General features: G+C 56.5%; 1 protein-coding gene across 1 annotated transcript; it reads left to right on the plus strand.

The window, feature by feature from the left end:
- kat6a (K(lysine) acetyltransferase 6A) lies at positions 1 to 27,296 on the plus strand. Its single transcript, XM_047016961.1, has 17 exons — positions 1 to 182; positions 1,882 to 3,441; positions 11,840 to 11,948; positions 12,449 to 12,564; positions 12,816 to 12,897; positions 13,138 to 13,252; positions 13,712 to 14,067; positions 14,927 to 15,039; positions 15,984 to 16,099; positions 16,377 to 16,518; positions 17,570 to 17,731; positions 18,194 to 18,287; positions 19,750 to 19,981; positions 20,132 to 20,324; positions 20,429 to 21,097; positions 21,235 to 21,499; positions 21,651 to 27,296. Exons 2-17 carry the CDS (start codon positions 2,728 to 2,730, stop codon positions 24,905 to 24,907), a joined length of 6,735 nt encoding a protein of 2,244 aa, XP_046872917.1. The 5' UTR covers positions 1 to 182; positions 1,882 to 2,727; the 3' UTR covers positions 24,908 to 27,296.
- The last annotated feature ends 226 nt before the right edge of the window (positions 27,297 to 27,522 follow it).

Genomic DNA, 27,522 nt, shown 5'->3' on the forward strand with positions numbered 1-27,522 from the left:
CGATGCAGACGGTCCCTTGCCCCGACTGTTCCCCCCTCCCCCACTAGCTGAGCTCCTGTTTCACTCAAAGATGGCGTCAGCTTTGGAGCCTCTGGTATCTGGCTGCATTTTTGGGCTTGTTGTTGTCTCTGATTCTAAGGATTTTTGGCACATTATCCACAGCAACTCGACACGAAATTCAGGTGAGTAGCGGCTAGTGGTGCGAGGAGATTACAAGGCTCACGGGCTTCTCTCTGAAACCCGAACTGGACCAGTCGTAGCTTTCTGGGAACCGCGAGAGGTAGAGGGAAAGGGGTACGGAGAGATGATGATCGCGAGGGGGGGCATAGGGGTGGTAGGAGGGAGGGGGGAGTGAGCCGAGGCCTACTTCGTTCCAACGGCCTTGTCTTCACTGCACCGCAGGCTCTACGTGGGAGGGTGGGTGATGGAGGAAGGAAGTCGGGTAGGTGGGGGTTTACTAGCCTTGTGCGGGGACGCGCCTCGCGGGGAACAGTTTTCACCCAGAGCCGAGGACGAGGCCCAGCGGCCATAAAAAGCATGTTACATGAAAATTTCTCCACTGTGAGATCTTCATTTTTGCACATGTCCGTGAGACGTTATGGCCGTTTGCTTCTTGCATTGTGCCTTTGTAGGCCGCGATCTTACCTTAAATATCACCCATGACATTCTAAACAGGATTATTCGTTGTGATGGTTTGCTGTTATTGTTTGAAACCACTGGCGTTGTGGTACATGTCACCGTTGCTTGTACTAAAGCACCAGCCAGCTATTTCCTTTTAGCCACACGTTGTTGATGTTTGGGATCTATTTGGATACTTAGTAGTGTTACTCACTTACTGGCTAGCCAATTGGTAAACAACAGCACTCAGCGGGAATATTAGTTGCCAGGTAATTGCCCATCATATCATTGAGTAAACAGATAGTGAGGCTGGGAAAAAAGCGAGGGATTGTAGTTGCAGTGATTGTTAGCTAGCTACAGTAGCATTAACAGAACGAATCAGTTAGCATGTTGTTAAGGGCAGTTTATAATAAAACAATATTAGAGTAGTTGAACAATTCAAAGAAATACTTTACAATGTTTTAAGTACGTTAGCCTACTAACTAACTAGCTAGCTAACTAGTTCAGTCTAGTTAGTGTAACTGTTGTACAGCATTGCCTAATGTTGGACTGAGGTATAATTACTGTATCTGAAAATGTATTATGATTAGTTAGCTAATGCAATTTTTGTCTCGCTGCAACATAGTATAAAGTGTAGTTTGTAGCTTCAACAAATGGGCTATAATTCTTGCAGACAATTTAAAACTTTGGACAAGCCTGTCTGTTCCAACACAGTGAACAGATATGGTGTCATTGCCACTTACTGTAGACAGCTAACATATATTACTATTTGTGGTCTTGAATATTTTAAGAATCCGCTCAGGTCCAGTCAATTGACCTGAAAGCACAGTTTGAACTTGATATTAGTGGTTGGTTGAATTGGCTTTTGAGACCTATGCCAATTTAATGGTATAGGATTTAATACGTTAATCTTCAAAAGTAGTTGCTATCATGTGAGGTATGACTGTCAGGTATTGTTAACCCAAGTAATAGACAGGACTGTAGGTGTTCATGGCGGGTATTGTTGAAAATGATTTGCTCGTTAGCCAGCTGCTTTTGGGACCTGGGGTTTGTTTACGTGCGTGTTTGAATTTCTGGAGAATGTAATGTCACTCACCCCTGACACCAACACGGAGCAAATGTTTACAGTCGTTCACAACACAGCGAATGTGTTACCTGATCCTTCATGGGTCCATGTTTTCTCTTAAGTTGTACGGAAGTGTGACCCAGACCCTGTCCCTCTTGTTTCTGACCCTGGTGTGTGTGTGTCCTTTGTGTCTGCAGGCTACATTAGTTGCTGAAGTGGCGTGAAGGTGATTTGTCTACGCCGCTCTCTGGGGTGAGATATCTGTTCCAGTCCAGACGTGAAAAGAGGGATACTTCTGGAAGAGGAGGAGACCTGAGGGGAGAGGAGGAGGAGGAGGAAGGAGGAGAGCGCACGCCTGGAGGTTGTCGTCCCCCCACCCGTCGACCTTCAGTTTGCTTCGATAACCCACAGAAAAACCGTTTCCCTCCATAATCAGCGCTGAACGACTGGCTTTCTAACACGACCATGGTCGGCTCCGATTCAACTCGCTGAGCGCTTTATGTTTCCCGCCGATAACAGACTGACCCAACGAGTTTCTTTGTCCATATTTTGCAACGGTTGAGGGAGACACTCAGGTGTTTGCCGGGCCAGGATCCCCTGCGGTGGGACGGAGGAAGTGCTGCTCTTAAGAGGTTAGGCTGACCCCGCGACTCCGCCCCTCGCTGCGCTCCCTTCGGGCCGCGTCACCCTGCCAGGAAAAGGGGAGCGGGTCGGAACCAGGTTTCACCGGGCGGGTGGGTTGACAGGGGGGGTCTATGCTATGGTGATCTGCTCCTTACCGTGCTGCTCGTGCTCAGGCTCTGAGGGACTCCCCGCGCGGCCCCGTGACAAAGGCTAGTCCCCCGGCGCAGGGTCGGAGGAGTAGGAGAACGAGAGAGGGGGAGGAGGCGGCGGCGCGTCAGAGCGCGGGCCCCCGGGACTCTTCCTTTTCCCTTTTCCGTACGCCCCCCCCCCCCGAAGGGGCGTCGGCGTTTCGCACAGGGGCGTCCCAGTCGCGGCTCGGGCCCCCGCGGGCCCCCCCCCCGCCCCGCCGGACAGTCGCCATGGTGAAGCTAGCCAACCCCACGTACACCACCTGGCTCCTGGAGGCCATCAAGAAGGTGAAGAAGCAGAAGCAGCGGCCGTCGGAGGAGCGCATCTGCAACGCCGTGTCCATGTCCCACGGGCTGGACCGCAAGACGGTGCTGGAGCAGCTGGAGCTCAGCGTCAAGGACGGCACCATCCTCAAGGTCTCCAACAAGGGCCTCAACTCCTACAAGGACCCCGAGAACCCCGGCCGCCTGGCCTTCCCCAAGCCCCGCGGAGGCAGCTCCTCTGGGGGAGGCGGAGGAGGAGGAGGCAGCGGAGGAGGCAGCGGAGGAGGTGGTAGCGGCGGCGGCGGCGGCTCCAGCGGCTCCAGCCACCACCACCACCACCACCACGGCAAGAAGCCGGGCCTGGACTGGAACAAGCTCATCAAGCGTTCCCTGGAGGGGCTCCACGAGACGGGCGGCTCCACCCTGAAGAGCGTGGAGCGCTTCCTCAAATGCCAGGCCGACGTGGCCGCCTACCTGTCGGGCAGCGGCTCCATGGGGCCGGGCCTCTTCCACCAGCAGCTGCGGGTGGCCCTGAAGAGGGCCGTGGCCCACGGGCGGGTGACCAAGCAGGGCCCGCTGTACCGCCTGCTGAGCCGCAGCTCCACGTCCCACGACGGCACGGGCACCGTGGCGCTCGAGAGCCTGCCGCCCGTACGCCTGCTGCCCCACGAGAAGGACAGGGTAAGCCTGGGACACACACACACACACATCGTAAGGCTTACACACTGGATGGGCCACAGCCGCCAACCTGCGCACGTGCACACAGCCTATGTGCGGGTGTGCAAGGAAGTGTTCCTACACTTTTTGGGACGTCGTCTGACTGTAGCCTGAGATGGGTCACACGCTCACAGCGTTATGACCCCTGTGTTTCCTCGTAAGCGCGAGCGATCTCGCATTCGTAGGCTGGCCAAAGAATCCATACACGTGGTGACCCGGGGAGTTGCTTTCAAAGAGCTCGTGTTGAACGGATTCAAGCCAGGCCCAGTGTGTGACTTGTGTTGGGCGAATGTAAGCTGATACAAACGTCTGTGTGTGTCTTTGTGTGATTAAAAGCCGCTACACGTGGCCAGGCAGACTGTGCTGAGCAGGGTTGGTCGTCGTGCAGAGCTCATCCCACACGGTGCGGACAGGGGTCAGGGCAGGGGTTAGCTCTTGTGTATGGGTGTGACTGAGTAAGGTGTGTGTGTGTGTGTGTCAGTTGGCACAGAGCGCTGCTGGATTGTGTGTGTCGTGGGCCCTGCTGTGGGGGGGCGGGTGTAGTGGCGGTGAGGGCCAGGAGGGCCGGGAGCTGGGCTGAGCCGGGCTGGTGGGTCGCTGCCAGGGCTCTCCTGCCCACAGAGAGGAGAGGAGGCTGGACGAGAGGGAGGGGAGGGCCGGGGGAGAGAGAGAGAGGAGAGAGAGAGAGAGAGAGAGAGAGAGAGAGAGAGAGAGAGAGAGAGAGAGAGAGAGAGAGAGAGAGAGGAGAGAGAGAGAGAGAGGAGAGGAGAGAGAGAGAGAGAGAGGAGAGAGAGAGGAGAGAGAGAGAGAGGAGAGAGAGAGAGAGAGGAGAGATGAGAGAGGAGAGAGAGAGAGAAGGGTGGAGATGAGTCACGTGGACTGGAGCGTCCTGCCGGGGCTGGCGACCAGCTGCAGGGCTGCTCCCTGTCAGGAGAGAGAGAGAGAGAGGGGACAATAAAAGCAGGGGGATGGAGAGAGAGAGAGAGAGAGAGAGCTGGAGGACGGAAGGAAGGAAGAGGGAGGGGGGTTGGAGCAGCACTGGTGCCAGAGGAAGAGGCCAGACCATCGTGTGCTCCAAGCAACTGCAGCCAGGGAGGGAGGGAGAGAGAGAGGTAGGGAGAGAGAGGCTTGGAGGGAAAGAGACAGACTTGGAGGGAGAGAGGAGGCTTGGAGGGAGGGAAAGGAAGAAAGAAAGAGGCTTGGAGAGAGAGAGGGAGGGAGAGACAGAGGAAGAGCAGCAGACACGCAGGGTTAGGGTTAGGGGAGAGAGGCTTGGAGGGAGGGAAAGGAAGAAAGAAAGAGAGGCTTGGAGAGAGAGGGAGGGAGGGAGACAGAGGAAGAGCAGCAGACACGCAGGCGACAGGAGCCAGGGAACACACCCACTGGTGTAACCTGATAGACAGCAGCCGGGCACTAACCTCTCCTACCCAGGGGCAGGGCCATACGCACACACACCACACACACACACCACACACACACAACACACACAGCCACAGAAACACACATGCATACTTACACTGTCTCGCACACATACTTGCACACCCAAAAACAAACACACATAAACATAGACAGGAACTCTGAACACGCAAACCTCGTACCACACGTTTCCTGCATAAAGGCATGCTTGTATCAGCAAATCTAACTAAGAGAAGTAGGCGGGCGTGTGACACCCACCCACGCACACACACACACCACGACACCAGATCAGTCGTCAGAGGGTTATGTGACGTGAAAGGGTCAGAGTTAGTTAGGTCATTCCCTGCGGCCAGCCTGTGTTTTGACTAGGCTGTGTGGATCACTGCTGCAGGCTTCTTACAAGGAACGTCTCTGAGGCTTCCACGCATACACACTCTAGCACGCACACACACACACACGCACACGCTCTCTCACAAGTACAGTAAGCACGCAAGTATGTGCACATGACCACACATGTGCAATCACAAGCCTGCACATACTACACGTTTGCACATATAAGAACACAAATGCGCACGCAAGCAAGCTTTGTGTACATTAACGCCACACATCCACCCCCTCGCACACCCACCCCCTCGCACACTCACTCGCTCGCACACCCACCCCCTCGCACACAGGAGGATTAGCAGCGGCGCGAGTGCAGAGAGCAGCCAGGAGTCACGTCTGTCTCACACACTGACCCGCTTGGCCCAGATGGCCCTCACTTAAGACGGGTCATCCCTGGCAGACTGAGCTGGCTTTAAGGAGCGAGGAGTCAGACCCTCTTACAGCAGGGCTCTGTGTCGGGGCCGCGTGCATGCCCTGAGCTGCTGGATTGGAAGCAGAGAAGGTTCTGGAACTGGAGAGGTAGAAGGCAGCTCGGCAAATATCCACAAGGCCTCAAAGTTTAGCTGCATCTGTCTGCTTGGAGACGTGTGTGTGTGGTGTCTGTGTTTCTGTCTGTTGTGTGTGTGTGTGTATCTCTGTTTACCTGTGTGTGTGTGTGTGTGTGTGGTGGCGTGTGTGTGGTGGCGTGTATGTCTCTGTGTGTGTGGTGGCGTTTGTGTGTGGCTCCGTCTCCTTCAGCTCATCAGGGTCATATTTCCGGAGTGATTGCTGGGGGTTGTTATTAAAGGGGGGGGAGAAAGAGATGGAGAGAGGGAGATGGGGGAGGGGGGGGGAGATGGAGGGATGGGGGGGGAAAGAGATGGAGAGAAGGAGATGGGGAGGGGGGGGAGATGGAGGGATGGGGGGGAAAGAGATGGAGAGAGGGAGATGGGGAGGGGGGGGGGAGATGGAGGGATGGGGGGGAAAGAGATGGAGAGAGGGAGATGGGGAGGGGGGGGAGATGGAGAGAGGGAGATGGGGAGGGGGGGGAGATGGAGGGATGGGGGGAGATGGGGGGGAGAGAGATGGAGAGAGGGAGATGGGGGGGGGGGGGGGAGAGAGGGAGATGGGATGGGGGGGGGAGAGATGGGGGGAGAGAGATGGAGATGGGGGGGAGAGAGATGGAGAGACAGAGGGAGATGGGGGGGGGGAGAGAGATGGAGAGAGAGATGGGGGGGAGAGTCATGGAGAGACAGAGGGAGATGGGGGAGAGAGAGATGGAGAGAGAGATCTCTCTCTCTCTCTCTCGCTCTCTCTCTCTCGCACACACTCCACTCAGACAGGGACCCCGCTCCCTCACCCTTTCACCCCCACCCAGCCCCCCTCCCCCCCTCTCTAATAGGGGGTCATTGCCAGGCCATGTTGGGGGGGGTGGAGGGGGGAGAGGAGTCAGGGGGAGGTCATGGATATCTAGATGGCAAACCTCATTGCTTCCCTAAGCACCCGTTAGCCGTGTGTGGTGATGGCCATTAGGTGGGATGGGCCTGGGTGTGTGTGTGTGTGTGCGTGTGCTTGTTTGTTTGTGTGTGTGTGTCGTCTGGTCTGCCGTCAGGAGAGAGAGAGAGAGAGGGATGATGCTCCTCCGTCTGCCCCCGTCCCAAACAGCTGGACCCGGGGTGAGCCCCAGGTCTCCAGCTGATGTAGCCAGTCACACAGGGGACGTGGGAACGTGGAGCCCCCCCCCTCACACCAGCCCCTAACCCCGGGGTGCTGTGGGGGGGGGGGGGGGGTGGACCCGTTAGATGACCTGCAGGGTCAACAGGGGGGATCACCTCCAGTCCCCTTTTCGACTTGTACAGCTCTTGTCGTCCTCAAGTTGGAGAGGAATGAACGTCTTCTAACGGAGACTTCTCTTAGTTCCCTGTCGGGAGTTTGGATGACAGTGTGGTCATTTAGCACAAGTACAGCAGAAGGTCATGGATCAGATGCGCAGCGTTCCGACTGTGCTCTGGTGGTACCAGTCAAGGAACGGTCTGTATTTACCAGACAGTGGAACAGCTGGGAAGGTACCAGTGACAGCCAGAGCAGAACCAAAGAAGAGCCGGCAGTAGTTATTGATAATGTTGCCCCTCCACACCCCCAACGGCGGTACTACTTCATCCCTGATTGGCTGCAGGGGGGGGGCGTGGTCGTGCGACCGATGGCCTTCGAGATGCCGAGGGTCAAATGGCGCAACCGGAGGGCTGGGGGCGTGGGTCATGAAAGCCTCCCCTGGGGAGGTCATGGGATACCTCACCCTGCAACATGACAGCAGGTGGATTCAACCAGCTCTGTGTTACTAGGCCATGGATATGGGCTTATGGACTGAACCATTTCTGCAGCAGAGAAGAGGGGTGTTCAGCCTGGTAGAGTTCTCGATCGACGTCTCGGACGTCTTCGGTATGTGAGCCGTAGAGCAATTCGGATCAGCCCATAAACCTGACATAGGGAGGACAAAACCAGTTGGTGTCTAAATCAACACTAAAAGGTTTGTGGCAGGTGTTCCTACTGTAGCACATTGATGCTGCATTTTAGCCTGGTGCTGGATATACTGGTACTGAGGCTAAGGAACTGGGCTGGGGGACTGGGCCTTGTGTGTGTATGTGTGTGTGTCAGAGTGCTGCGTCGCTCCAGTCATGTTTATCATGTTAGCAGCTGCAGTGTCATATCGCCACTTCCTGTTCGTCACCATGTTGATGAGCATTTGGTAACGACTGGGGAAATCACACGCAAGGCGCTTTCACACACACACACGCACACGCACACACACACAGCCACACCAACCCTGCTTCCTGCTTTGGCCTGGTCTCTCACTGTGTGGATGTGTGTGTGTACTTGTCTTGTGAGAGAGTGTGTGGTGTTTTGTTGTGTGTCTGTGTGTGTTTGTGAGCAGGCGTGTGTGTGTGTCACCGATCCTGTAACATTGATCAATGAGGTCCTGGGTGTGCGGGGGGTGTGGATGGGCCTCACATGTTAATGAGAACCTTGACTTGAGACGAGACAAGGACGATAGGGCTGCCCACCCCCACCCGCCTCCCTCCCTCTCATCCTGCTCCCTCCCTCCCTCTCATCCTGCTCCCCTCCCTCCCTCCCTCCTTCCGTCCTCTCCTTTCATTGTTCCCACAGTCGTGGTCTCCTCTCCTGTGTCACTGGTCCTTTCTCTTTGTGCTGAAAGACGAGCAGGCGAGGCCAGACCAGTTTACCTGTGCCCTGCAGACTCGCGCCAACATGGCCGCTTCCAACATGGCCGCTTCCAACATGGCCGCTTCCAACATGGCCGCCTCGACACCTAAAGCAACCCTGCGTTCCAAATCACAATTTCCTTCCTGTTAGAACGCACACTGCAGCCGCCCTTCCAAAGTGCATACGGATGCATGCAGTATGCATACCATTGGGACACGCTGCTTTGTCTCGACATTATGCCTTGAACTTTGGACCTCTTCTTGTTCTTGTCGTAGTCATTTGAAAGGTGAAAATGGCTGCTGCCAAATGATGGATGTACCTTGGACATAGAAACCAAGAACACCAAAGGGGGCTGGAACTGGGGGACAGGGGGGCAGGAAAAGCCCACTGCAAAAGAGGACTGGATGCAGTAGGACGTCCTGGAATATTTGGCATACGTTAGCATGGTAGAATGGGCACTTGTAGACACCCCAGCGTTGTCACTTGGTAGTTACTGGCTCCTTCTGTCCAGCCGGCAGGGGCGTGTTTGGGCCGCGGTGCGGTCATGGTTCCGGTCTGACAGGTAGATGTGCTTGTTGACGTGAGGGCGAGTCAGTCCCGGCCCTCGCTCCCCCCCCCCCCCCACCCTCTCACGCTCGCTCATCGACAATCAGGGGTCAGCTCCCAGCCTTAAAATAGACCTGCGAGTCAAGTACCGGCCGTAACCCCCAGCTCCCGGCCGTGGGAACCTTCTGGAAGAACGTGCCTCTGCGTGGCCCTGAGGTGGACACGGCTGGCTCTGGAGCCTCGCGAGGCATCGGGGAAGGAGACGCTCTGTGCTCGTGGTGCAGTGTAGTGTGGTGTTAGCAGGACACGCTTTAGGCCAAGGTTGCGGCCCAGAGTGGGATTTGAACCTGCGACCTTGCGGACCTGTGGAATTTGACCGCGCTCTACCCCTGAGCTATACCCATCCCCATGCTCTACCCCTGAGCTATACCCATCCCCATGCTCTACCCCTGAGCTATACCCATCCCCATGCTGTACCCCTGAGCTATACCCATCCCCATGCTCTACCCCTGAGCTATACCCATCCCCATGCTCTACCCCTGAGCTATACCCATCCCCATGCTCTACCCCTGAGCTATACCCATCCCCATGCTCTACCCCTGAGCTATACCCATCCCCATGCTCTACCCCTGAGCTATACCCATCCCCATGCTCTACCCCTGAGCTATACCCATCCCCATGCTCTACCCCTGAGCTGTACTTACATGTCAGGGTTACGTCTCCTCCATCCTCCATGAATGTATGTTGTTCTCTTACATCTTCTGTTCTTGGCTGTGTTTTCTTCTGCCGAGTCTTTGGAGACCTGCAGTTACGTGCGTGTGCGCGCGCGTGTTTGTGTGTGTGTGTGTGAGCAGGACTGATGGAGAGAGGAGCCAACAGACCCAGACCCCTCTTCTCCAGCAGGGAGGGGGTTAACTGGCAGGAATGATTGAGGTGGTCACAGAGAAGGCCGCACAAAGGGCTGCCTCCACCCCCCTCCACCTCTCCCTCCCTTTCTCTTTCTATTTATCTCTTTCTCTCATTCTCTTACTCTCCCTCCAACCTTCTACCTCTCTCTCTCACTCCCCCTCTCTCCCTGTTGTGTGAAGTGTCCCTGTGTGGAGAGGGAGCCTGAGTCAGAGGGAAATGAACCCAATAAATCACGCTCCTCTCCCTGTCTCCTCTCTGCCTGGACCTGCTCCCTCTCCACAGCTATGTGCAGCCAGCCAGGAATGTCTCTGCACCTGCCCCAGCTCCCTACCCCATCTCCAGCCCCCTACTCTAGCCCCTCTAGCCCCTCTACCCCATCTCCAGCCCCCTACTCTAGCCCCTTACCCCAGCTCCAGCCCCCTACTGTAGCCCCTTACCCCAGCTCCAGCCCCCTACTCTAGCCCCTTACCCCAGCTCCAGCCCCCTACTCTAGCCCCTTACCCCAGCTCCAGACCCCTACTCTAGCCCCTTACCCCAGCTCCAGCCCCCTACTCTAGCCCTCTACCCTAGCTCCAGCCCCCTACTCTAGCCCCTTACCCCAGCTCCAGCCCCCTACTCTAGCCCCTTACCCCAGCTCCAGCCCCCTACTCTAGCCCCCCAGCTCCAGCCCCCTACTCTAGCCCCTTACCCTAGCTCCAGCTCCCTACCCCATCTCCAGCCCCTCCTACCCTTGCTCCAGCCCCCTGTTCCAGCCCCCTGCTCCAGCCCCCCTGTTCCAGCCCTCTGCTCCAGCCCCCTGCTCCAGCCCCCCTGCTCCAGCCCCCTACCATCAGCCCCATCTCTGGCCCCTGCCCCCACCTACCTCCAGCCCCAGCTGTCTCTGCTCCCCTCCAGCCCCTCCTCTCCCAGGCTACAAAGAGAGTGAAGGAAAATCACCCTTATGTTTCTCATCCTGTGTGTGTGTGTGTACCTGCCAGTGTAGTTGTGTGTCTGCGTCTCAGAGATGGGTACTGGGTGCCTGGTTCCCCTCCTCCTCCCTCTCCCTCTCTCCTCCCTCTCCTCCTTCTCGCAACCTGCCCGTGCTGAAAGATTTATGGTGCCCCAGAACTGAATGTCAGGTGGCGTGCTAGAGAATAAGCATCAAAACAGGGCCTTTAAGTGGCGCTCTGAGAACACAACACCGGGCTCCAGCACAGAGCAGCCAGGGGAGCAGTTCATCTGCCTCACCCCTGCCCCCCCCCCCCCCATCACGCACACCTCCTGAGACCTGAGCCTCCTGCTTGTGATGTACTATACCCCCCCCCCCCTCCCCTCTTGTTTTGATGCCATAGCTGTAAAAAAAAAAAAAAAAGTGTTTTGTCTCCATACACACTCCCCTCGCAATCCGTGTTTGTGTGTGTGTGGTCTCTGGGCAGGATGGTTGCGTCTCGTTGATGAAGCGCTGACACTGATCCGACTGTGAGGCTCACAACGTTGCTTTGTTGCCCGGCTGTTTCTGTCTGTGTACAATGGAGCTGTTTAAGTGACTCTGCCCTCTGTCTCTCCCTTTCTGTGTTGCTTCTCTCTCTCTCTCGCTTCTGTCTCTGTCTCTTTCACTCTCTTGCCTCTGTCTCTCTCACTCTCTGTGCCTCTGCCTTCCTCTCCTTCTCCCTGACTCTTTCTCTCACATATTCTTTCTCTCCTTCTCCTCTCTGTCTCTCTCCCTCCCTCTCCTCTGTCTCTCTCTCCCTCCCTCTCCTCTGTCTCTCTCTGTGTCTCTCTCCCTCCCTCTCCTCTGTCTCTCTCTCTGTCTCTCTCCCTCCCTCTCCTCTCTCTGTCTCTCTCTCTCTCCCTCTCCTCTGTCTCTCTCTCTCTCCCTCTCCTCTGTCTCTCTGTGTCTCTCTCCCTCTCCTCTGTCTCTCTCCAGCCCGTGGCAGAGCCCATCCCTATCTGCAGCTTCTGTCTGGGTACTAAGGAGCAGAACCGCGACAAGAAGCCAGAGGAGCTGATCTCCTGCGCAGACTGTGGCAACAGTGGTGAGTGAACTCCTGACTGGCTAGCTGACTGATCGACTGACTGGCTAGCTGACTGATAGACTGACTGGCTAGCTAACTGATAGACTGACTGGCTTGCTGGCTGATTGACTGTCTGGCTGATTGACTGGTACTACTACTAAAGCACTTCACCTGAATGCCACTATTAACTCCTAAGTGCTCTTTCTGACATATTATCACAGTGGTTTGCAGCACTGAAGGACAATGCCTTTTCTGGCTTTTTGAGCTGTCAAGCTGAAAAAGAGCATAAATCAGAGTCTGTACGGTTGTCAGCTTCAGAGACGTCCTGATCCTCACTCCGCCGCCCCCGCTGATAGAGTTCTGGAAGAGTTTCAGCTCTCCATCTTGAATGGCACTTTTTAAATATTTTGTTGCTATGACGAGGCCTCTGCCCTTGCCTCTGACTGTGTATTGAAAGAGAGAGAGAGAGATAGTGTGTGTTAGTGTGTGTGTGACATTGACGTGTGTGTCTGTGTCCCCAGGCCACCCGTCCTGTCTCAAGTTCTCCCCAGAGCTCACGGTGCGAGTCAAAGCTCTGTGGTGGCAGTGCATCGAATGTAAGACCTGCAGTAACTGTCAGGACCAAGGCAAAAATGCGGTGAGTGTTCATATCTGTGCGCATGTCTGTGTGTGTGTGTGTTCATATCTGTGTGTGTGTGTGTTAGACCAGGCTTGTCTGTGTGGTGCCTGTAAGCCCTGAGAAGCATGCCAGTGTGAGCTGCCATACGCACTGCCTGAACGGTCCACGGTGTAAAGGGAACCAGCAAATGGTTGAGACGTCAGCTATGTAAACACATGCCGGAGGGGAGTGACTGACTATGTGCTGTGGTGTGTGTTGGCCCTGTACAGGAGAACATGTTGTTTTGTGATTCCTGTGACCGGGGCTTCCACATGGAGTGTTGTGCCCCCCCTCTGATGCGGATGCCAAAAGGTAAAGACCTCCCTCCTCCCGTGCTCTGTCTCTCCCCCACACACACACACACACACACACACACACACACACACACACACACACACACACACACACACACACACACACACACACACACACACACGGTAACTGTTCCCATTTCACTGTAATACACATCCACATTTATCAGGAAGATCATAAGCCTGTGTCCTACTCTCCCTTACTGCCCCCCCCCCCCCCCTCCCCCCCCCTCCCCCCCAGGCATGTGGATCTGCCAGATCTGCCAGCCCAGGAAAAAGGGCAGGAAGCTCTTACACGAGAAAGCAGCACAAATCAAACGACGCTACAACGCGCCGCTGGGACGCCCCAAGAACAGGTAACCCCCCCGTCCCCCCTCTCCTCACGGTGACCTCACGGTGACCTCACGGTGACCTAACGGTGACCTAACGGTGACCCGGTAAACCCACCCTCCCCTGGCTCACTGAAGGTCCTGTCTGCCAGCGCCGGTCTTGTTCCTGACTAGCAGAGCCCCAGCTTCTTCCTTCCAGACAGTTCACTTATCTACAGCAGCAGCAGCAGCAGCAGCAGGATCCCTGCAGAGGGGAGATAGCATGGTGCTGGTGGTGGTGGTGGTGGTGGGGGGACACCAGACAAACGGGAGCCCAGAGAGATGAGACGCTGCTCCCCGTCCCTGTAGACGGTGGCGTCCTGCAGTTCCGATCAGTCCTGTAATCCCTCCCTCCTCTCTGTCCTCTATCCCGCCTTTCCCTGTTTCCTTTTCTCGCTCTCTTTTTCACTTTCTCTCTCTGTATCTCTCCCTCTCTCTCTCTCTCAGACCGGGGCGGCCGTTCAAGAAGCTGCGCGGGCCGGGCGGACGCGGGCGGCGGCGGCGCGGGGCCGGCGGCTCGGACCGGCGCTCGCAGGGCTCCTCGTCCCCCCACTCGTCCTCCAGCTCCTCCTGCGAGGGTTACCCCGGCGACGACCGGCTGCTGTTCTCGCTGCGCGAGGACGACGCGGCGAGCGGCAGCCTGCGCTTCAACAAGAAGACCAAGGGCCTGATCGACGCCCTCACCAAGTTCTTCACGCCGTCCCCCGAGGGGCGCAAGGCACGGCAGGAGGTGGTGGACTACTCCCAGCAGTACCGCATCCGCAAGAAGGCCCTCCGCAAGGAGGATGGAGACGACAGGCTAGGTGAGCACAGGGAGTACAGTATCCCGGCACCGTGCCGGATGTCCGGTGTGCGGCCATGAGGAAAAAAATTCAGCTGTCCAAAAGTCAATTGATTTCCCCTACCAATCATATGAGAGGAACGCAGCTCTATCTAACGTTCCAAACCTATCAGAAGCAGAGCAGGGCGGGTCCTGGCCACACCGTGTGAATGAGATCCATACGTCACGTTAGCGTTGTCGGTGAAAGCATGGAGCGCTAATTCATGAAGCCTGGGGGATGATGTCCTACCCTTAGATAAAGGACTCTGGATAAATGGCTCTGGGTGTGGATAGAAGAAGGTAGAGACGGCGAGCCTTTTGGCAGTTTGTGCATGAAACTGAGAGAGCCTGGTGCTTGTTTCCGCACGTGAAAAACAAAATATGTTTGCACACTTATTGCGGGACATGACTTGTCATTCACAATTTTTTACCCACTGGTCACCCTGTGTGTAGAAAACTAGCAGAAGTCAAAAAAGCGTTTCCCCCCCCCCTCAAAAAGGTTCCGGGACCAGGGGTTCAAGGGACCATGTCACACCTGTCTACAAGCTGTCTAGAAACTTAGTAGAACTTGTCTACAAGCTGACTAGAACCTGTGTAGAACTTTGTATAGAACCTGACTAGAGCCTGTGTAGAAATTGTCTAGAACCTGAGTAGAACTTGTCTGGAACCTGTGTATATTGTCTAGAACCTGACTAGAACCTGTGTATATCTTGTGTAGAACCTGAGTAGAACTTGTCTAGAACCTGTGTAGAACTTGTCTAAAACCTGACTAGAACCTGACTAGAACTTGTGTAGAACTTGTGTAGAAGTGTCCCTCTAAAGGAGCGACTGTGTCCCCACAGACAATCAGGAGGGGAGCGACTGGCGCGAGGACGAGGACAAGCTCCCGGGCCACGAGAACCTGACTGAGAAGGACATCGAGCTGTTCAGACACATCCAGGAGCTGGCTCTGCAGGTAGGGAGGGAGGGAGGTGGCTCTGGAGGTAGGGGGGAGGGAGGGAGGTGGCTCTGGAGGTAGGGGGGATGGAGGGAGGTGGCTCTGGAGGTAGGGGGGAGGGAGGGAGGTGGCTCTGGAGGTAGGGGGGATGGAGGGAGGTGGCTCTGGAGGTAGGGGGGAGGGAGGGAGGTGGCTCTGGAGGTAGGGGGGAGGGAGGGAGGTGGCTCTGGAGGTAGGGGGGAGGGAGGGAGGTGGCTCTGGAGGTAGGGGGGAGGGAGGGAGGTGGCTCTGGAGGTAGGGGGGAGGGAGGGAGGTGGCTCTGGAGGTAGGGGGGAGGGAGGGAGGTGGCTCTGGAGGTAGGGGGGAGGGAGGTGGCTCTGGAGGTAGGGGGGAGGGAGGGAGGTGGCTCTGGAGGTAGGGGGGAGGGAGGGAGGTGGCTCTGGAGGTAGGGGGGAGGGAGGGAGGTGGCTTTACAGTTTCCCCACTGCGGGACAAATAAAGGATTATCTTATTTTATAGGTAGGGACACATTAGGTCTAGTGGAGACACACATTTCCTAGGAATGTATCCAGAGAGTTTAAGGAAAGACATTCATTGGTATTTCCAGTGTTGAAAGAGTTTAAAGTTAAACGTTTGTGCAAAGTGTGTGTGTTAGGGTTAGCATGCTATGCGTGTTTAGAGCCTCATGGCAGATGCTGCGAGTTTAAACTCAAGACAGACCACCGTACTATGAGTAATCCTCTGTGTGTGTGTGTCTGGTTGTGTGTGTGTGTGTGTGTGTGGTGGTGTGTGATGCTCTGTGGGAGCTGGTAGGCTGGGTCAAGCAGGGGCCAGTAACCCTTGGTGTGTAATCTGTCTGTCTGCCCTGTACCGGCTTAATCCACTGTAGAAAGCCTGGACTTGGCCTAAGATCTTAAACCTGACAACCCCCTCTCATATCCCTCCCTCCCTCCCTCTAACAGAAAGTGGGAGTGACTGGCCCTCCAGACCCTCAGATGCGCTGTCCGTCAGTCATAGAGTTTGGGAAGTTTGAGATCCAGACGTGGTACTCATCTCCGTACCCGCAAGAGTACAGCAGGTACGCACACACACACACACACACACACCAGCACGGGGAGAGACGCAGGCTTGTGTCTCTCTCTGTGTCTCTCTCTGTGTCTCTCTCTGTCTGTCTCTCTGTCTCTCTCTCTGTGTGTCTCTCTGTGTGTGTGTCTCTCTCTCTGTGTGTGTCTCTCTCTCTCTCTCTCTCTCTCTCTCTCTCTGTGTCTCTCTCTCTCTGTGTGTCTCTCTCTCTCTGTGTGTGTCTCTCTCTGTGTGTCTCTCTCTCACTGTCTCTCTCCCCTCCACCCCCACAGGCTGCCTAAACTCTACCTGTGTGAGTTCTGTCTGCGCTACATGAAGAGCCGCAGCATCCTCTACCAGCACATGCGCAAGTGCAGCTGGTTCCACCCGCCGGCCAATGAGATCTACCGGAAGGACAACGTTTCAGTGTTCGAGGTAGGAGAGGGCGGAAGGGAGGAGGGGAGTGTGAAAAACTGAGAGAGAGTTTGTGTGGGTGAGTGAGAGCGAGTTTGTGTGTGTGTGAGAGAGAGAGAGAGAGAGAGAGAGAGCGAGAGAGAGCGACAGAAGAGAGAGAGAGAGAGAGAGAGAGAGAGAGAGAGAGAGAGAAAAGGGGAGAGAAAGAGAGAAAAGGGGAGAGAGAGAAAGAGAGAGAGAGAGAAAGAGAAAGAGAAAGGGAGTGTGGAAAGGAAGGGAGGCCACCTTGCCACAAACCACTCTTCCCTGTCCACTTCCTCTCCCAGCCACTTCCTGTTTGGTGTCACTGTCTTGTCGAATACTTCCTGATCTGTCCTCTGGAGCCAGTATGAAGGCAACTCCTCCCTTCAGAGCCACAACGTGTTCATTTAGCAGGCTCACAAGGAGTAGCATACCAGGGGGAATTAAACCTGCAATCTCCTTGATCTATAGTCATGCTCTTCCACTGAGCTATACCCACGCCTGAAATAGTCTTCCAAGTGTTTAGAAGCTAGTAATTGCTGAAGGGCACAGGCCCACAGCTCCGAGAAGTGTGTGTGTGTGTGACAGACTGGATGGCATCTGCAGCTCCTATTTCACCGTGTCTGCAGCCTGTCCTCACTCTGCTCTCCAGGAGAATAGCTGGGATGTCTGGCCCACTGCCAAGCTCCCCCCACCCCCACCCACCTCTCTCTTTATCTCCCTCCTTTCTTCTTCTCTGTCTCCATCTCTCTCGTTCCATTTCCCTGTCTCGTCTCGTCTCTCTCTCTCCCGCTCTCCATCTCTCTCATGTAACAGAGCGAGGTGGAGACCAGTGGCTGTATTGTCTGAGTTTTTTAGAACAGCCTGCCCTCCCTCATCCCACGAGTGTCTGTGTCAGAGCGCGACACTGGCCGAGTCACATTAGAAAACCAAGTGTTGAAACCAGTCGGGTGGGGGCTGGTGGTGGGGGCTGGGGGGGAGCTGGGCTGATGCAGGCTGTGCTTGATGCAGCTGGCCTCACCACTGTGTCGTGCTGCGTTTCCCTCCCCAGGTGGACGGGAACATCAGTACCATCTACTGTCAGAACCTGTGCTTACTGGCCAAGCTGTTCCTGGACCACAAGACGCTCTACTACGACGTGGAGCCCTTCCTGTTCTACGTGCTGACCCAGAACGACAGCAAGGGCTGCCACCTGGTCGGCTACTTCTCCAAGGTAAGGCGAGCCGGCAGGGTCAAACCTCAACCGCCCCGCCCCCTCCCCAGGAGGTGTCTATCCTGTCAGATCTTCGGTCTGTTTTTTCACGTCTGAAAGGGAAAAAAACGAACGTGTCGACTTAGTTACCTCCTATGTGTGTGTCTGTCTGTCAGAGCTATTTTTGTAGCCTGAATCTTCCAGAATGCGGATATGTGTGCGGTGGCGCGTGCGGTGCTAGCTGTCACTGTCGTGCACACATGCAGGTGTTCCGCTTAATATGCGCGCTGGCTGCCAAAACACAGCAATTAGGAGAGAGACCAGATCTCACACACACAGGGTTTCCTGTGTGATCACAACGCCCTTTTCTCCAAACTACCTCTCCATGCCTCAGCTCTCCTGCCGGAATGTGTGTTGACGTGCGTGTTCACGTGTGTGTTGACGTGTGTGTTCACGGGTGTGTGTGTGTCTCTATGTCTTCAGGAGAAGCACTGTCAACAGAAGTACAACGTGTCCTGTATCATGATCCTGCCTCAGTACCAGCGGCAGGGCTACGGGAGGTTCCTCATCGACTTCAGTAAGGCCCTGCTAACGCTAACCTTGCTAACCCTACACCTGCTAACGCTAACCCTGCTAACCTTGCTAATCCTACACCTGCTAACCCTACACCTGCTAATCTTACACCTGCTAACCTTACACATGCTAACACTGCTAGCCCTGCTAACCCTGCTAATCCTACACCTGCTAAACCTAGCCTTAGCCCTGCTAACCCTTAACCCTGCTAACCCTAACCTTGCTAACCCTAGTGTAGCAGGTGTGTGGTGAAACTCTCTCCTAAAGTATTTAATAGGCCACCCGTGTCAACGAAGTGCTAGCTTTTCGTTGGCGTAGTGGTTGCGCTTTGAATTCGAGAGGTGGCATGTTCAACTCCCGGTGGGAGCAAACATTGGCTGGAGCTTGCAAGACCACGTCTGTTACACTAGCCTGCCTTCCCTGCTGCCCCCTAAGTGCTCCTTACTCCTAGGCTGGTCCTCTCCCCCTGCCCCCTTTCAGTCTCAGAAATTGAACTACATATGGGATTTAAACTAGGAGTAGCCTCCTAATCACTATTCCTTAAGTAGTTGAGTTTCTGGGCAGATGGCGAGGAAATGGGATCGATCCAGTGGCTGGCAGGCATTAGACCCTCTACTAGTAAGGCTGAATCCCAATACTCCCCCTTACCCCTACCCCTTACTTTTGCACATTCACATGAGAGCTAGTGGTGTCCCAATACTCTTTTGGAGCTAGGGGTAGGGCTAAGACGAAGGGGTATACACCCTTTAAAACCAAGTTAGATCGGGAGCTTATTTGAAACCTAGGGCTATGTGAATACTGCGCGACCGGCCACAATGGCGGCCAGATCATCCGGAGAGTCCGATAAATGTAATATTTTCGGCGTAATTCATTGATAAAAAAATAATGACAGTCTTGTTTTGTGCTATACACAGTCCTGTACATATATATTTGCAAAAACTTTCGTAATTGAAACGTTTCTAAAAATCGCTAGTCTACTTAGCTAATGTTACAGTGCTGATTTGCACAACATTCCTGCATTTCTCTGACTAGCATGTCTACAGTTTTAAGTAAACTTAACAGCAAATGTTATTTGATTTCAGTGCATAACACTACTTGCTTTGGAGATATCGATACGTGCTAGATGATGTACCCGTAACCATGTGGCGTCCCATTTCTTAGGGATATGTAGCCCTTACCCCTCAGTTTCGTATGCCAAGGGCTAGGGGTAAACTAAGGGTAAGGGGTAGGGATAAGGGGTAGTATTGGGATTCGGCCTAAGACTGGAGGTGTGAATGGCAGAAATTTCTAGAGGAATGTTAACTACGTTAGCTGGACGAGGGTGTGAGAGGGGTAGCTGAAGCACTTGACTCATACCATCTCTCTCTTCTTTCTCCCTCACGTGCTTCCTTTCTATTCCCCCCCTCTCTCCCTCTCCTCCCCCCCGCCCCCTCCCTCCCTCCCTCTCCTCCCCCCCCTCCCTCCAGGCTACCTGCTGTCTAAGAGGGAGGGGCAGCCTGGCTCCCCTGAGAAGCCCCTGTCAGACCTGGGCCGCCTGTCCTACATGGCCTACTGGCGCAGCGTGGTGCTGGAGTGTCTCCACGAGGTCCGCGACCGGCAGCTCACCATCCGCCGCCTCAGCAAGATCACGGGCATCTGTCCCCAGGACATCACCACCAGCCTGGAGCACCTGGGCATGCTGGAGCAGCGGGGGGACAGGTGAGGGAGGCGCAGGGATGACACACACACACTCGTGTACACACACACACACACACGCACTCGCTTTCAGGCTTACTTACTGCTACTTACAGTACTGCTACTTACTGCTGTGCACGCCGTTTTGCCTCACTGTCTCTGTCGGGCTTGTAGGCTGGTGATGGTGCGGAGGGAGAAGCTGGTGTCCACCCACATGGCCCGTCTGCAGGCGCGGCCACGGCAGCTAGAGGTGGTGCCCGACTGCCTGCGCTGGACGCCCGTCATCGTCACCAACACGGTGGTGTCGGACGGCGAGGGAGAGGAGGAGGACGAGGAGGAGGAGGAGGAGGAGAGAGACAGCAAGGAGGTGAGGAAGGAGGAGGGGGCCCAGCCTGTCGCCTGGCAAAGGAGCTTTCCTGTAGTGTGTGTGTGTGTGTGTGTTTGTGTTGAACGTGTTGTTTGTGTTTGCAGGAGCAGGTGAAAGCAAGCCACAAGCTGTCCCCCCTCTCCTGGCACGTCAGCGAGGAGACGGAGAAGGAGATGAAGTGCTTCCCAGGGTTCCCTGCCAGCCAGAGCTCCCCGGCCTCCTCCTCCCCCGTCCGCTGCCCCCCGCCCGTCCCCGCCTGTCCCCGCCCCCCTCCCCCCGCCAACGGCGAGCGCAGGGGCCGGGGGCGCCCCCCCAAGAACTGGCCCTGGGGTAAGGTGAAGGACAGCCCCCGGGAGAGGGGGAGGCCCCCCAAGATGAGGGCGGGGGCCGAGGATGACAAAAGGGAGGGGGGAGCCAAGACCACTACTTCTTCCCCAGGCAGCCCCCCGGCCCTGTTCTCCCTGGACAGGCAGGCCGACGGCACAGGCCTCCGCTCCCTGGAGATGCCCCGCCACCCTGCAGTACCACCCCCTCGCAGCAGAGGGCGCCCTCCCCGGAAGAAGCGAGGCCCCAAGCCCAGGCTGAGCGACGAATCCCGGGGGGATGGCCTACCCCAGCTGCCCCTGGCTCCCCGGCTCAGCGACCCCGCGCCCGTCAGACGTAGCTGCTTCAGCGAGAGCAGCGAGGAAGAGGACGAGGAGGATGTGGATGATGAGAGGAGGACTCGCTCCCCTCCCATCCTCACCAAGCCTGCCATGGGCCTCAAATGCAAGGTGAGAAACAGTCACCCTGTTTACTTACAGGCTGGTTACAAATGAATCTGTTTGATGACATAAAAAGCTTTTTTTTTCATGTGTGTGTGCATAATTAACAATCGTGTCCTCTTCCCCCCCCCCCCTTCTCTTCCCAGAAGCCTTTGCGAAAGCGGCGCATGCGCCCGCGCAGTCACCCCCACAGCAGCGTCGTCACGGAGACCATCTCCGAGACCACGGAGGTCCTGGACGAGCCCTTCGCAGACTCGGACCAGGAGAGGACCATGCCCCGGCTGGAGGAGGAGACCCCGCTGGGGCACCACCCCCTCCGCCGCTACCTGCCCGCCCGCCACGCCCTGAGACACGGGGAAGCCACGCCCAAGCGAGCCCGCCGCGCCCACCTCACAGAGTCGGAGGAGGACGGTGAGTGGAGAGGGCTGAAGTGTGTGTGCGTTTCTGTGTGTGTGTGGGGCTTGTTGTGAGTGTGTTTTGTTTTTGTTGGGGTCCAGCGTGTACTGAGCCTGCTGTTTACGCCATGCCTAACTGTTTATTTATGTCTGTCTGTCCCCCCCAGAAACCACCCCTGTCCTGAAGGCGGCCTCCACTTTGCCGGCGGCCCCCGGGGACCCCACCAAGACGGACCCAGACACTCCCGTCAAGAAGAAGAAAGGCTGGCCCAAGGGCAAGAGCCGCAAGCCCACACTGCACTGGAAGCAGCACCCAGGGCCGATGCCAGGCAGCGCCGGCGGCCAGAGTCTGGCCCAGTCAGGGGAGCCCCAGCCAGCCAAGATCAAGATGAAGCCTGGGCGAAAGCCCCGGAGCTGGTACCTGCAGCGGGCCCAGGAGGAGGCGGAGAGGCTGGAGCAGGAGAGAGGAGGGGAGAAGCCCATTGGGGGCCCGGACGACCGGACCGCCAAGAGGCCCCTCCGGACGCCGGCCTCCGACGACATCGGCAAGCGCAAAGACTCTGACGAGGAAGAGGACTACATCCCCAAACCCGTGGAGCCCAAGATCCCCAGGAAGCGGGGGCGGCCGCCCAAGAACCCCGCCCTCCGCCAGCCCCTCCCCAAGCCACCCCCGGCGTCCGAGCCCGACGAGGAGGACGACGACGCGGAGTGTGAGCGGGGCTGGGGCGAGGCCAAGCCCAGCCGGCCCCCGCCCAGAACCCTGCTCTCCGCCACCGCCGGGCCCAGGGCCCCCCCGCCGCCCAGGGTCGATGCAGACCTGGCGAGGGAGAGGGATGAGGAGGACGAGGAGAGGGAGGAGGAAGAGTGCGCCGGCGGAGGCGCCGGCAGGAGGATGGCGGCCATGGCAGGCTCGGGGAGCCGGCGCAGCGACGACCACGACGCAGACGACGAGGGCGACGGCCACCTGGAGGACAAGAGCGCCGCCGGTGCCGCCGCTGCCGCCGTCAAGAAGAGGCGGAGCCAAGACTCGGAGGACGACGAGGAGGAGGAGGAGGAGGAAGAGGCGGCCTCCCCTGCCGCCTCGCCGCCGGTCAAGGAGGAGCCCCAGGGCGGCGAGGCTTTTTTAGAGCTGCAGGGCAGCGAGGCGGCGGCGACAGCGGGCCGGGACTACGTCAGCAAGCAGGAGGAGGAAGAGGAGGAGGAAGAGGAGGAGGCCGAGGAGCAGCCCCCGGAGGCCAAGTGCCGGCCGGCGGCCGCGCAAGACGAGAGGCGGCGGCGGGAGCAGGAGGAGTCGGCAGCGGCGGCGGCGGCCGTGGAGACGGTCACGGTCATCTCGGTGGCCTCGGAGCCCATCGAGCTGCCGCCCCTGCTCCCGGAGGACAAGGCCGTCACCCTGCTGATCGAGCCCCAGCACCCCAACCCGCACCCGCAACCCCACCCGCAGCACCCCGACTTCAAGGAGGAGATGGCCCACCACCCCCACCATCACCACCCCCACCACCACAGCAGCAACGAGCTGGACCTGGAGACCATGCAGGCGGTCCAGTCCCTGACCCAAGGCGAGGCCCAGGACGAGGAGGCAGAGGCCCACGGGGCCTACCAGGACTGTGAGGAGACCCTGGCCGCCTGCCGCACCCTCCAGAGCTACAGGGAGCCGGAGGAAGAGGCCCTGGCCTTGGCGGAGGAGTGCGGGGCGTCCCAGCACAGCAGCCCCCTGCCCAACCCGCCCATGCCGCCCTTACCCAGCCAGTCGGTACGCTCTGTCAACAGCCCGGGCCTCGCTCCCGGGGTGCTGGGCGAGACGGGGCAGGGCCAGCGGGGCGGGACGCCCGGCCCCACGGGGGGAGCAGGCGGAGGGGGAGGCGGAGGAGGCTACACCCAGATCACCCCGGAGCACCCCAGCTCCCTGTCGGCCCCCTCCCAGCAGAACATGGAGACGAGCCCCATGATGGACGTGCCGTCCGTGTCGGACCACTCTCAGCAGGTGGTGGACAGCGGCTTCAGCGACCTGGGCAGCATCGAGAGCACCACTGAGAATTACGACAACCCCAGCAGCTACGACTCCACCCTCGGAGGGGGGGGCAACGGCGGGGGCAACGGCGGGGGGATGTCGGCGGCGGCAGCCGCGGCGGCCTCTTCCTCGTCGGTCGCCGCCTCCTCCTCCTCCAGCTCGGCCGCGCCCTCCTCTGCCTCATCCCAGGCCAGCAGCTGCTCCTTCGTCCCCGCTCCCGTCCTCACCTCCCCCAGCGGCCCCGGTGGCGTGGCCTCCCAGATGTCCATGGGCAGCTGCAGCCACATCCAGCAAGGGGGCCCGGGACAGAGCGGCGGGCCTCAGCCCCCGCCGCCCCCTCCCCCGTCCGCCAACGCGCCGGGCTGCGGCCTCAAGCCCTCGCAGGGCTGCGTGATCGAGCGCTCCCCCGGCGGCGCCGGCCAGCAGTCCCAGAAGAAGGTGCCCCAGCAGGCTCCTCCCCCCCAGCCCCCGCCCTCGGCCCCCCCTCCCCCGCCCCAGCAGCAACAGCAGCAGCCCCTATCGCAGTGCAGCATGGGCAACGGCTTCTCCTCCACGCCCATGATCATGGAGATCCCCGACAGCGCGGGCGGCGGCGGGGGCGGCCGGAGCCTGTACGAGCGGATGGGCCAGGACTTCGGCGCCGGGGGTTACGCCCAGCCCTCGGCCACCTTCAGCCTGGCCAAGCTCCAGCAGCTCACCAACACCATCATGGACCCCCACGCCATGCCCTACTCCCACTCCCCCTCCGTCACCTCCTACGCCACCAGCGTGTCCCTGTCCAACCCGGGCCTGGCCCAGCTGGCCCCCTCCCCCCACCCGCCCCAGGGCCAGTCCACCATGACCCCGCCCCCCAACCTCAGCTCGGGCTCCATGAACCTGGGCTCCCTGCAGCTGCAGTGCAACATGCCCACCGCCAACATCAGCCTGGCTCCGCCCCCGCACACTCAGCGGCTGCAGGGCCAGATGGCCACGGTGAAGGGCCACATCGCCATCCGCTCCAAGGCCACCCAGCAGCTGGCCCCCTCCCCCCACCAGCAGCAGCTGTACGGCCGCAGCTCCGGCGCCGTGGCCATGCAGGGCTCCCCCCGCACCCTGGCCGTGCAGCGCGGCATGATGCCCAACCTCATGCCCACGCCGGCCGCCTACAACTCCATGAACATGAACCCGCTTAACGCCATGTCGGCCGGCTACCGCATGCCGCAGCCCATGATGAACAGCGGTTACCACGGGAACCCCCCCTACATGAACCAGCCGGCGCAGTACCCCATGCAGATGCAGATGGGCATGATGGGCGGCCAGGGGTACCCGCAGCAGCCTATGCAGCCCAATCACCACGGCAACATGATGTACACGAGCACCCCGCACCACAGCTACGCCGGCGTGCCCAAGCAGTCACCGTACATGAGCAGATGAGCTCCACCACCGATCACATCGGAGGGAGAGAGAGAGAGAGGTAGAGAGAGGGAGAGACGGGCCTAACCCGACACACTGACCCTCCGGGGGCTCCTGTCTATCACTTGTATCCACCCTCTCCGAAGCCCTAACCGGCACCTGAGGGAGAGAGGGGGAAAAAAAGAGGGGACTTCCCGGGTTTTGAATTGTTGTTAATTTTGTTTCCGTTCAGTTGGACTCAGTTTCCCAGCCACCCTCCCCAGGGCTGGCTGTGCAAGGGGGAAGGGGCTGCGAGGACAACGGGGGGGGGGGGGTATGTGGACATGGACCTCTGGGAGGAGCTGCCGCTCCGGTCAGACCCTGTCTGGGGGACGTGCTGGTGCCAGGGCCTCCTCCACTGTGTTGACCCCCCCAGAGCTCAGGAGGAGAGGGGGGAGGAAGAGGAGGAGGAGGAGGAAGAGGAGGAGGAGGAGGTAGAGGAGGAGGTGGAGGGACTTGAGGACGGACTTCGGAGGACATGTTCAACGGATAAAGGAAAAACGAAATGGTTAACTGAATATATATTCAACCATGCACACAATCTTTTAATTGACATAGGAAGCCTTACCTTAAAAAAAGAGACAATGATAATAATTGTAGATGGACCTTCTTATTTTATTTTTTTTTACTTATGATTTCGAAACTTTCGTTGTTTGTTTTCACTTCGACGACCGTGGAAAATACTTGTGTGCAGTCCAAACTATCTATGCTTTGGTCTTTATATGTGTGGCATACTGGAATGATGATTCAGTCTCTCCAATAACACTTAAACACACACACATACACACATTCTCAAGTACACACACACACACACCTCCGTTTCCGCTTGGTGAGCCAAGGCGTTACTTGCGTAGGAGTAAAGTTGGGCTTTAAGGAAATAGCAGGACAGGTCCGGTGTCTGTCTTCCTCGTCGAGCGGTGTGTATCAGCACCCAGAAGCTCGCGTTGCCCCTAGAGGTCAGGGGTCACGGCTCGCACGTACATCCACAGTAAAACAAGTAGCATTGTTTACCCCCGAACACAGGGCCACAGTATAAAGTGCGGTTGTGAGACGTTGTTCAATGTAAATATTCTGGTACTTCCCTCTGGACAGTCCCGCGACGGCTCCCCTAGTGGCAGGTGAGAGTCAGCGCGGCGCTCACTGTTTAGTCACACTCCACACACTGAGGTTGTTTAAACGTCAGCCCACGTAATTGACCGTCTACTGGACATGCGGAAAGACATTTCCGGAGACCATACTCACTGCTTTAAGGAATCTCGGCTTTTTGAAGCTGGAACCCCACTTCATTAAGTGTTAATGACCCCCAGAGAGGTCAAGGCATCCCTGTGTGAATGTTGTTTTCTGTTAAACTGGTGTTGTTTTGTGCGCCTGCACGCTCCATTGACTGGTGTTGGGTTATTGACCGTCATGCCCCAAACTGATGGTCGATGCCTCACCCAGTGCATAGTGCTGGCCCTCACACACACACACACACACACATGCAGGTGAAAGGGTAGGGTGCCCTGCATGTGTACAGGTTCCAGTACCATGCTGGGAGTAGAGGAAACCCAGTTGCTATTGTATTCCAGTATTCAAGTCAAAGGAGGAAACTTTTTTTCTTACAGACCAGACTTTTCATATTTTATTTGTGTAAATTGTTTTTTCTTTTTTTTTTCTTTCGGTTTTTCTCTGAATTTTATCAGACTGGGCAGCTTTCTTTTATGACACAAGCTGACTCTTTTTGACTTTAGAAAACCTATTGTAGAGAAAATGTTTTTTCTATAATATAAAAAGGAAATTCTGACATTGATATTGGTACTGTCATTTTTTTCACTTCAGTTTCAGGAAAAAACAATACATATTTTTTAGCTCGACTTGGGTAATATTATTAAGAAATTCAAAACAACAAAAAAATTACCACTCACTTTTAGTGAATTTAAGATGCCTTTAACCTCTCCATTCCATCTCATCTCTAGATTTTTCTATCTTTGTGTAGTATATTAATGCTATTTTAAAACAAAAGGAAAAAACAGATATCTAAAGGTCACTTGAGAGTTCTTTTCTTTTGTTTTGATCTGTGTGTGTATAGGATGACTTCCTTACATTTAAGAGGCATGTAAAAATGAGCTCAGTATATTTCTGTCTGTTTATATCGCTTCCCTTTTTGTATCCTTTGTAATTGTACATGGTGAGTTGTAAGCTAAGAGAGAGCTCAAAATAAAGAGAGGAATGGGGCTTGGCGCACAGTGAAGGTTGGTTGCGTCCAGCCGCCTCAGCTCTTCTTTGTCCCTGTATGTATTTACATTTATTTGTTTTTTTCTTTCTTAGCAAGTACTTTTAAAGAACTCTGTACATTTTAACATAAAACAAAAATAAATTATGTTGAGCCATTTATGTTTTCATTGAATTTTTTTAAAAACTCTTCCGTCTCAATTAATGGTCCATGGTCAAAAAATCCGAATGTACCTTCTTATTAAATTTTGTTTTGACTATTGTAAATGGTCATTCTAGTCATAAGCGCAATCTATAAACTCATGAATAATATAAATATGCATGGTTTATCACTACAGCAACGTACGATACATCAGAAATACTGTGGATCATCGGTTATGGCCTAT

The sequence above is a fragment of the Hypomesus transpacificus genome, unplaced genomic scaffold (genome assembly GCF_021917145.1).
Source record: "Hypomesus transpacificus isolate Combined female unplaced genomic scaffold, fHypTra1 scaffold_439, whole genome shotgun sequence".
NCBI classification, from domain to species: domain Eukaryota; kingdom Metazoa; phylum Chordata; class Actinopteri; order Osmeriformes; family Osmeridae; genus Hypomesus; species Hypomesus transpacificus.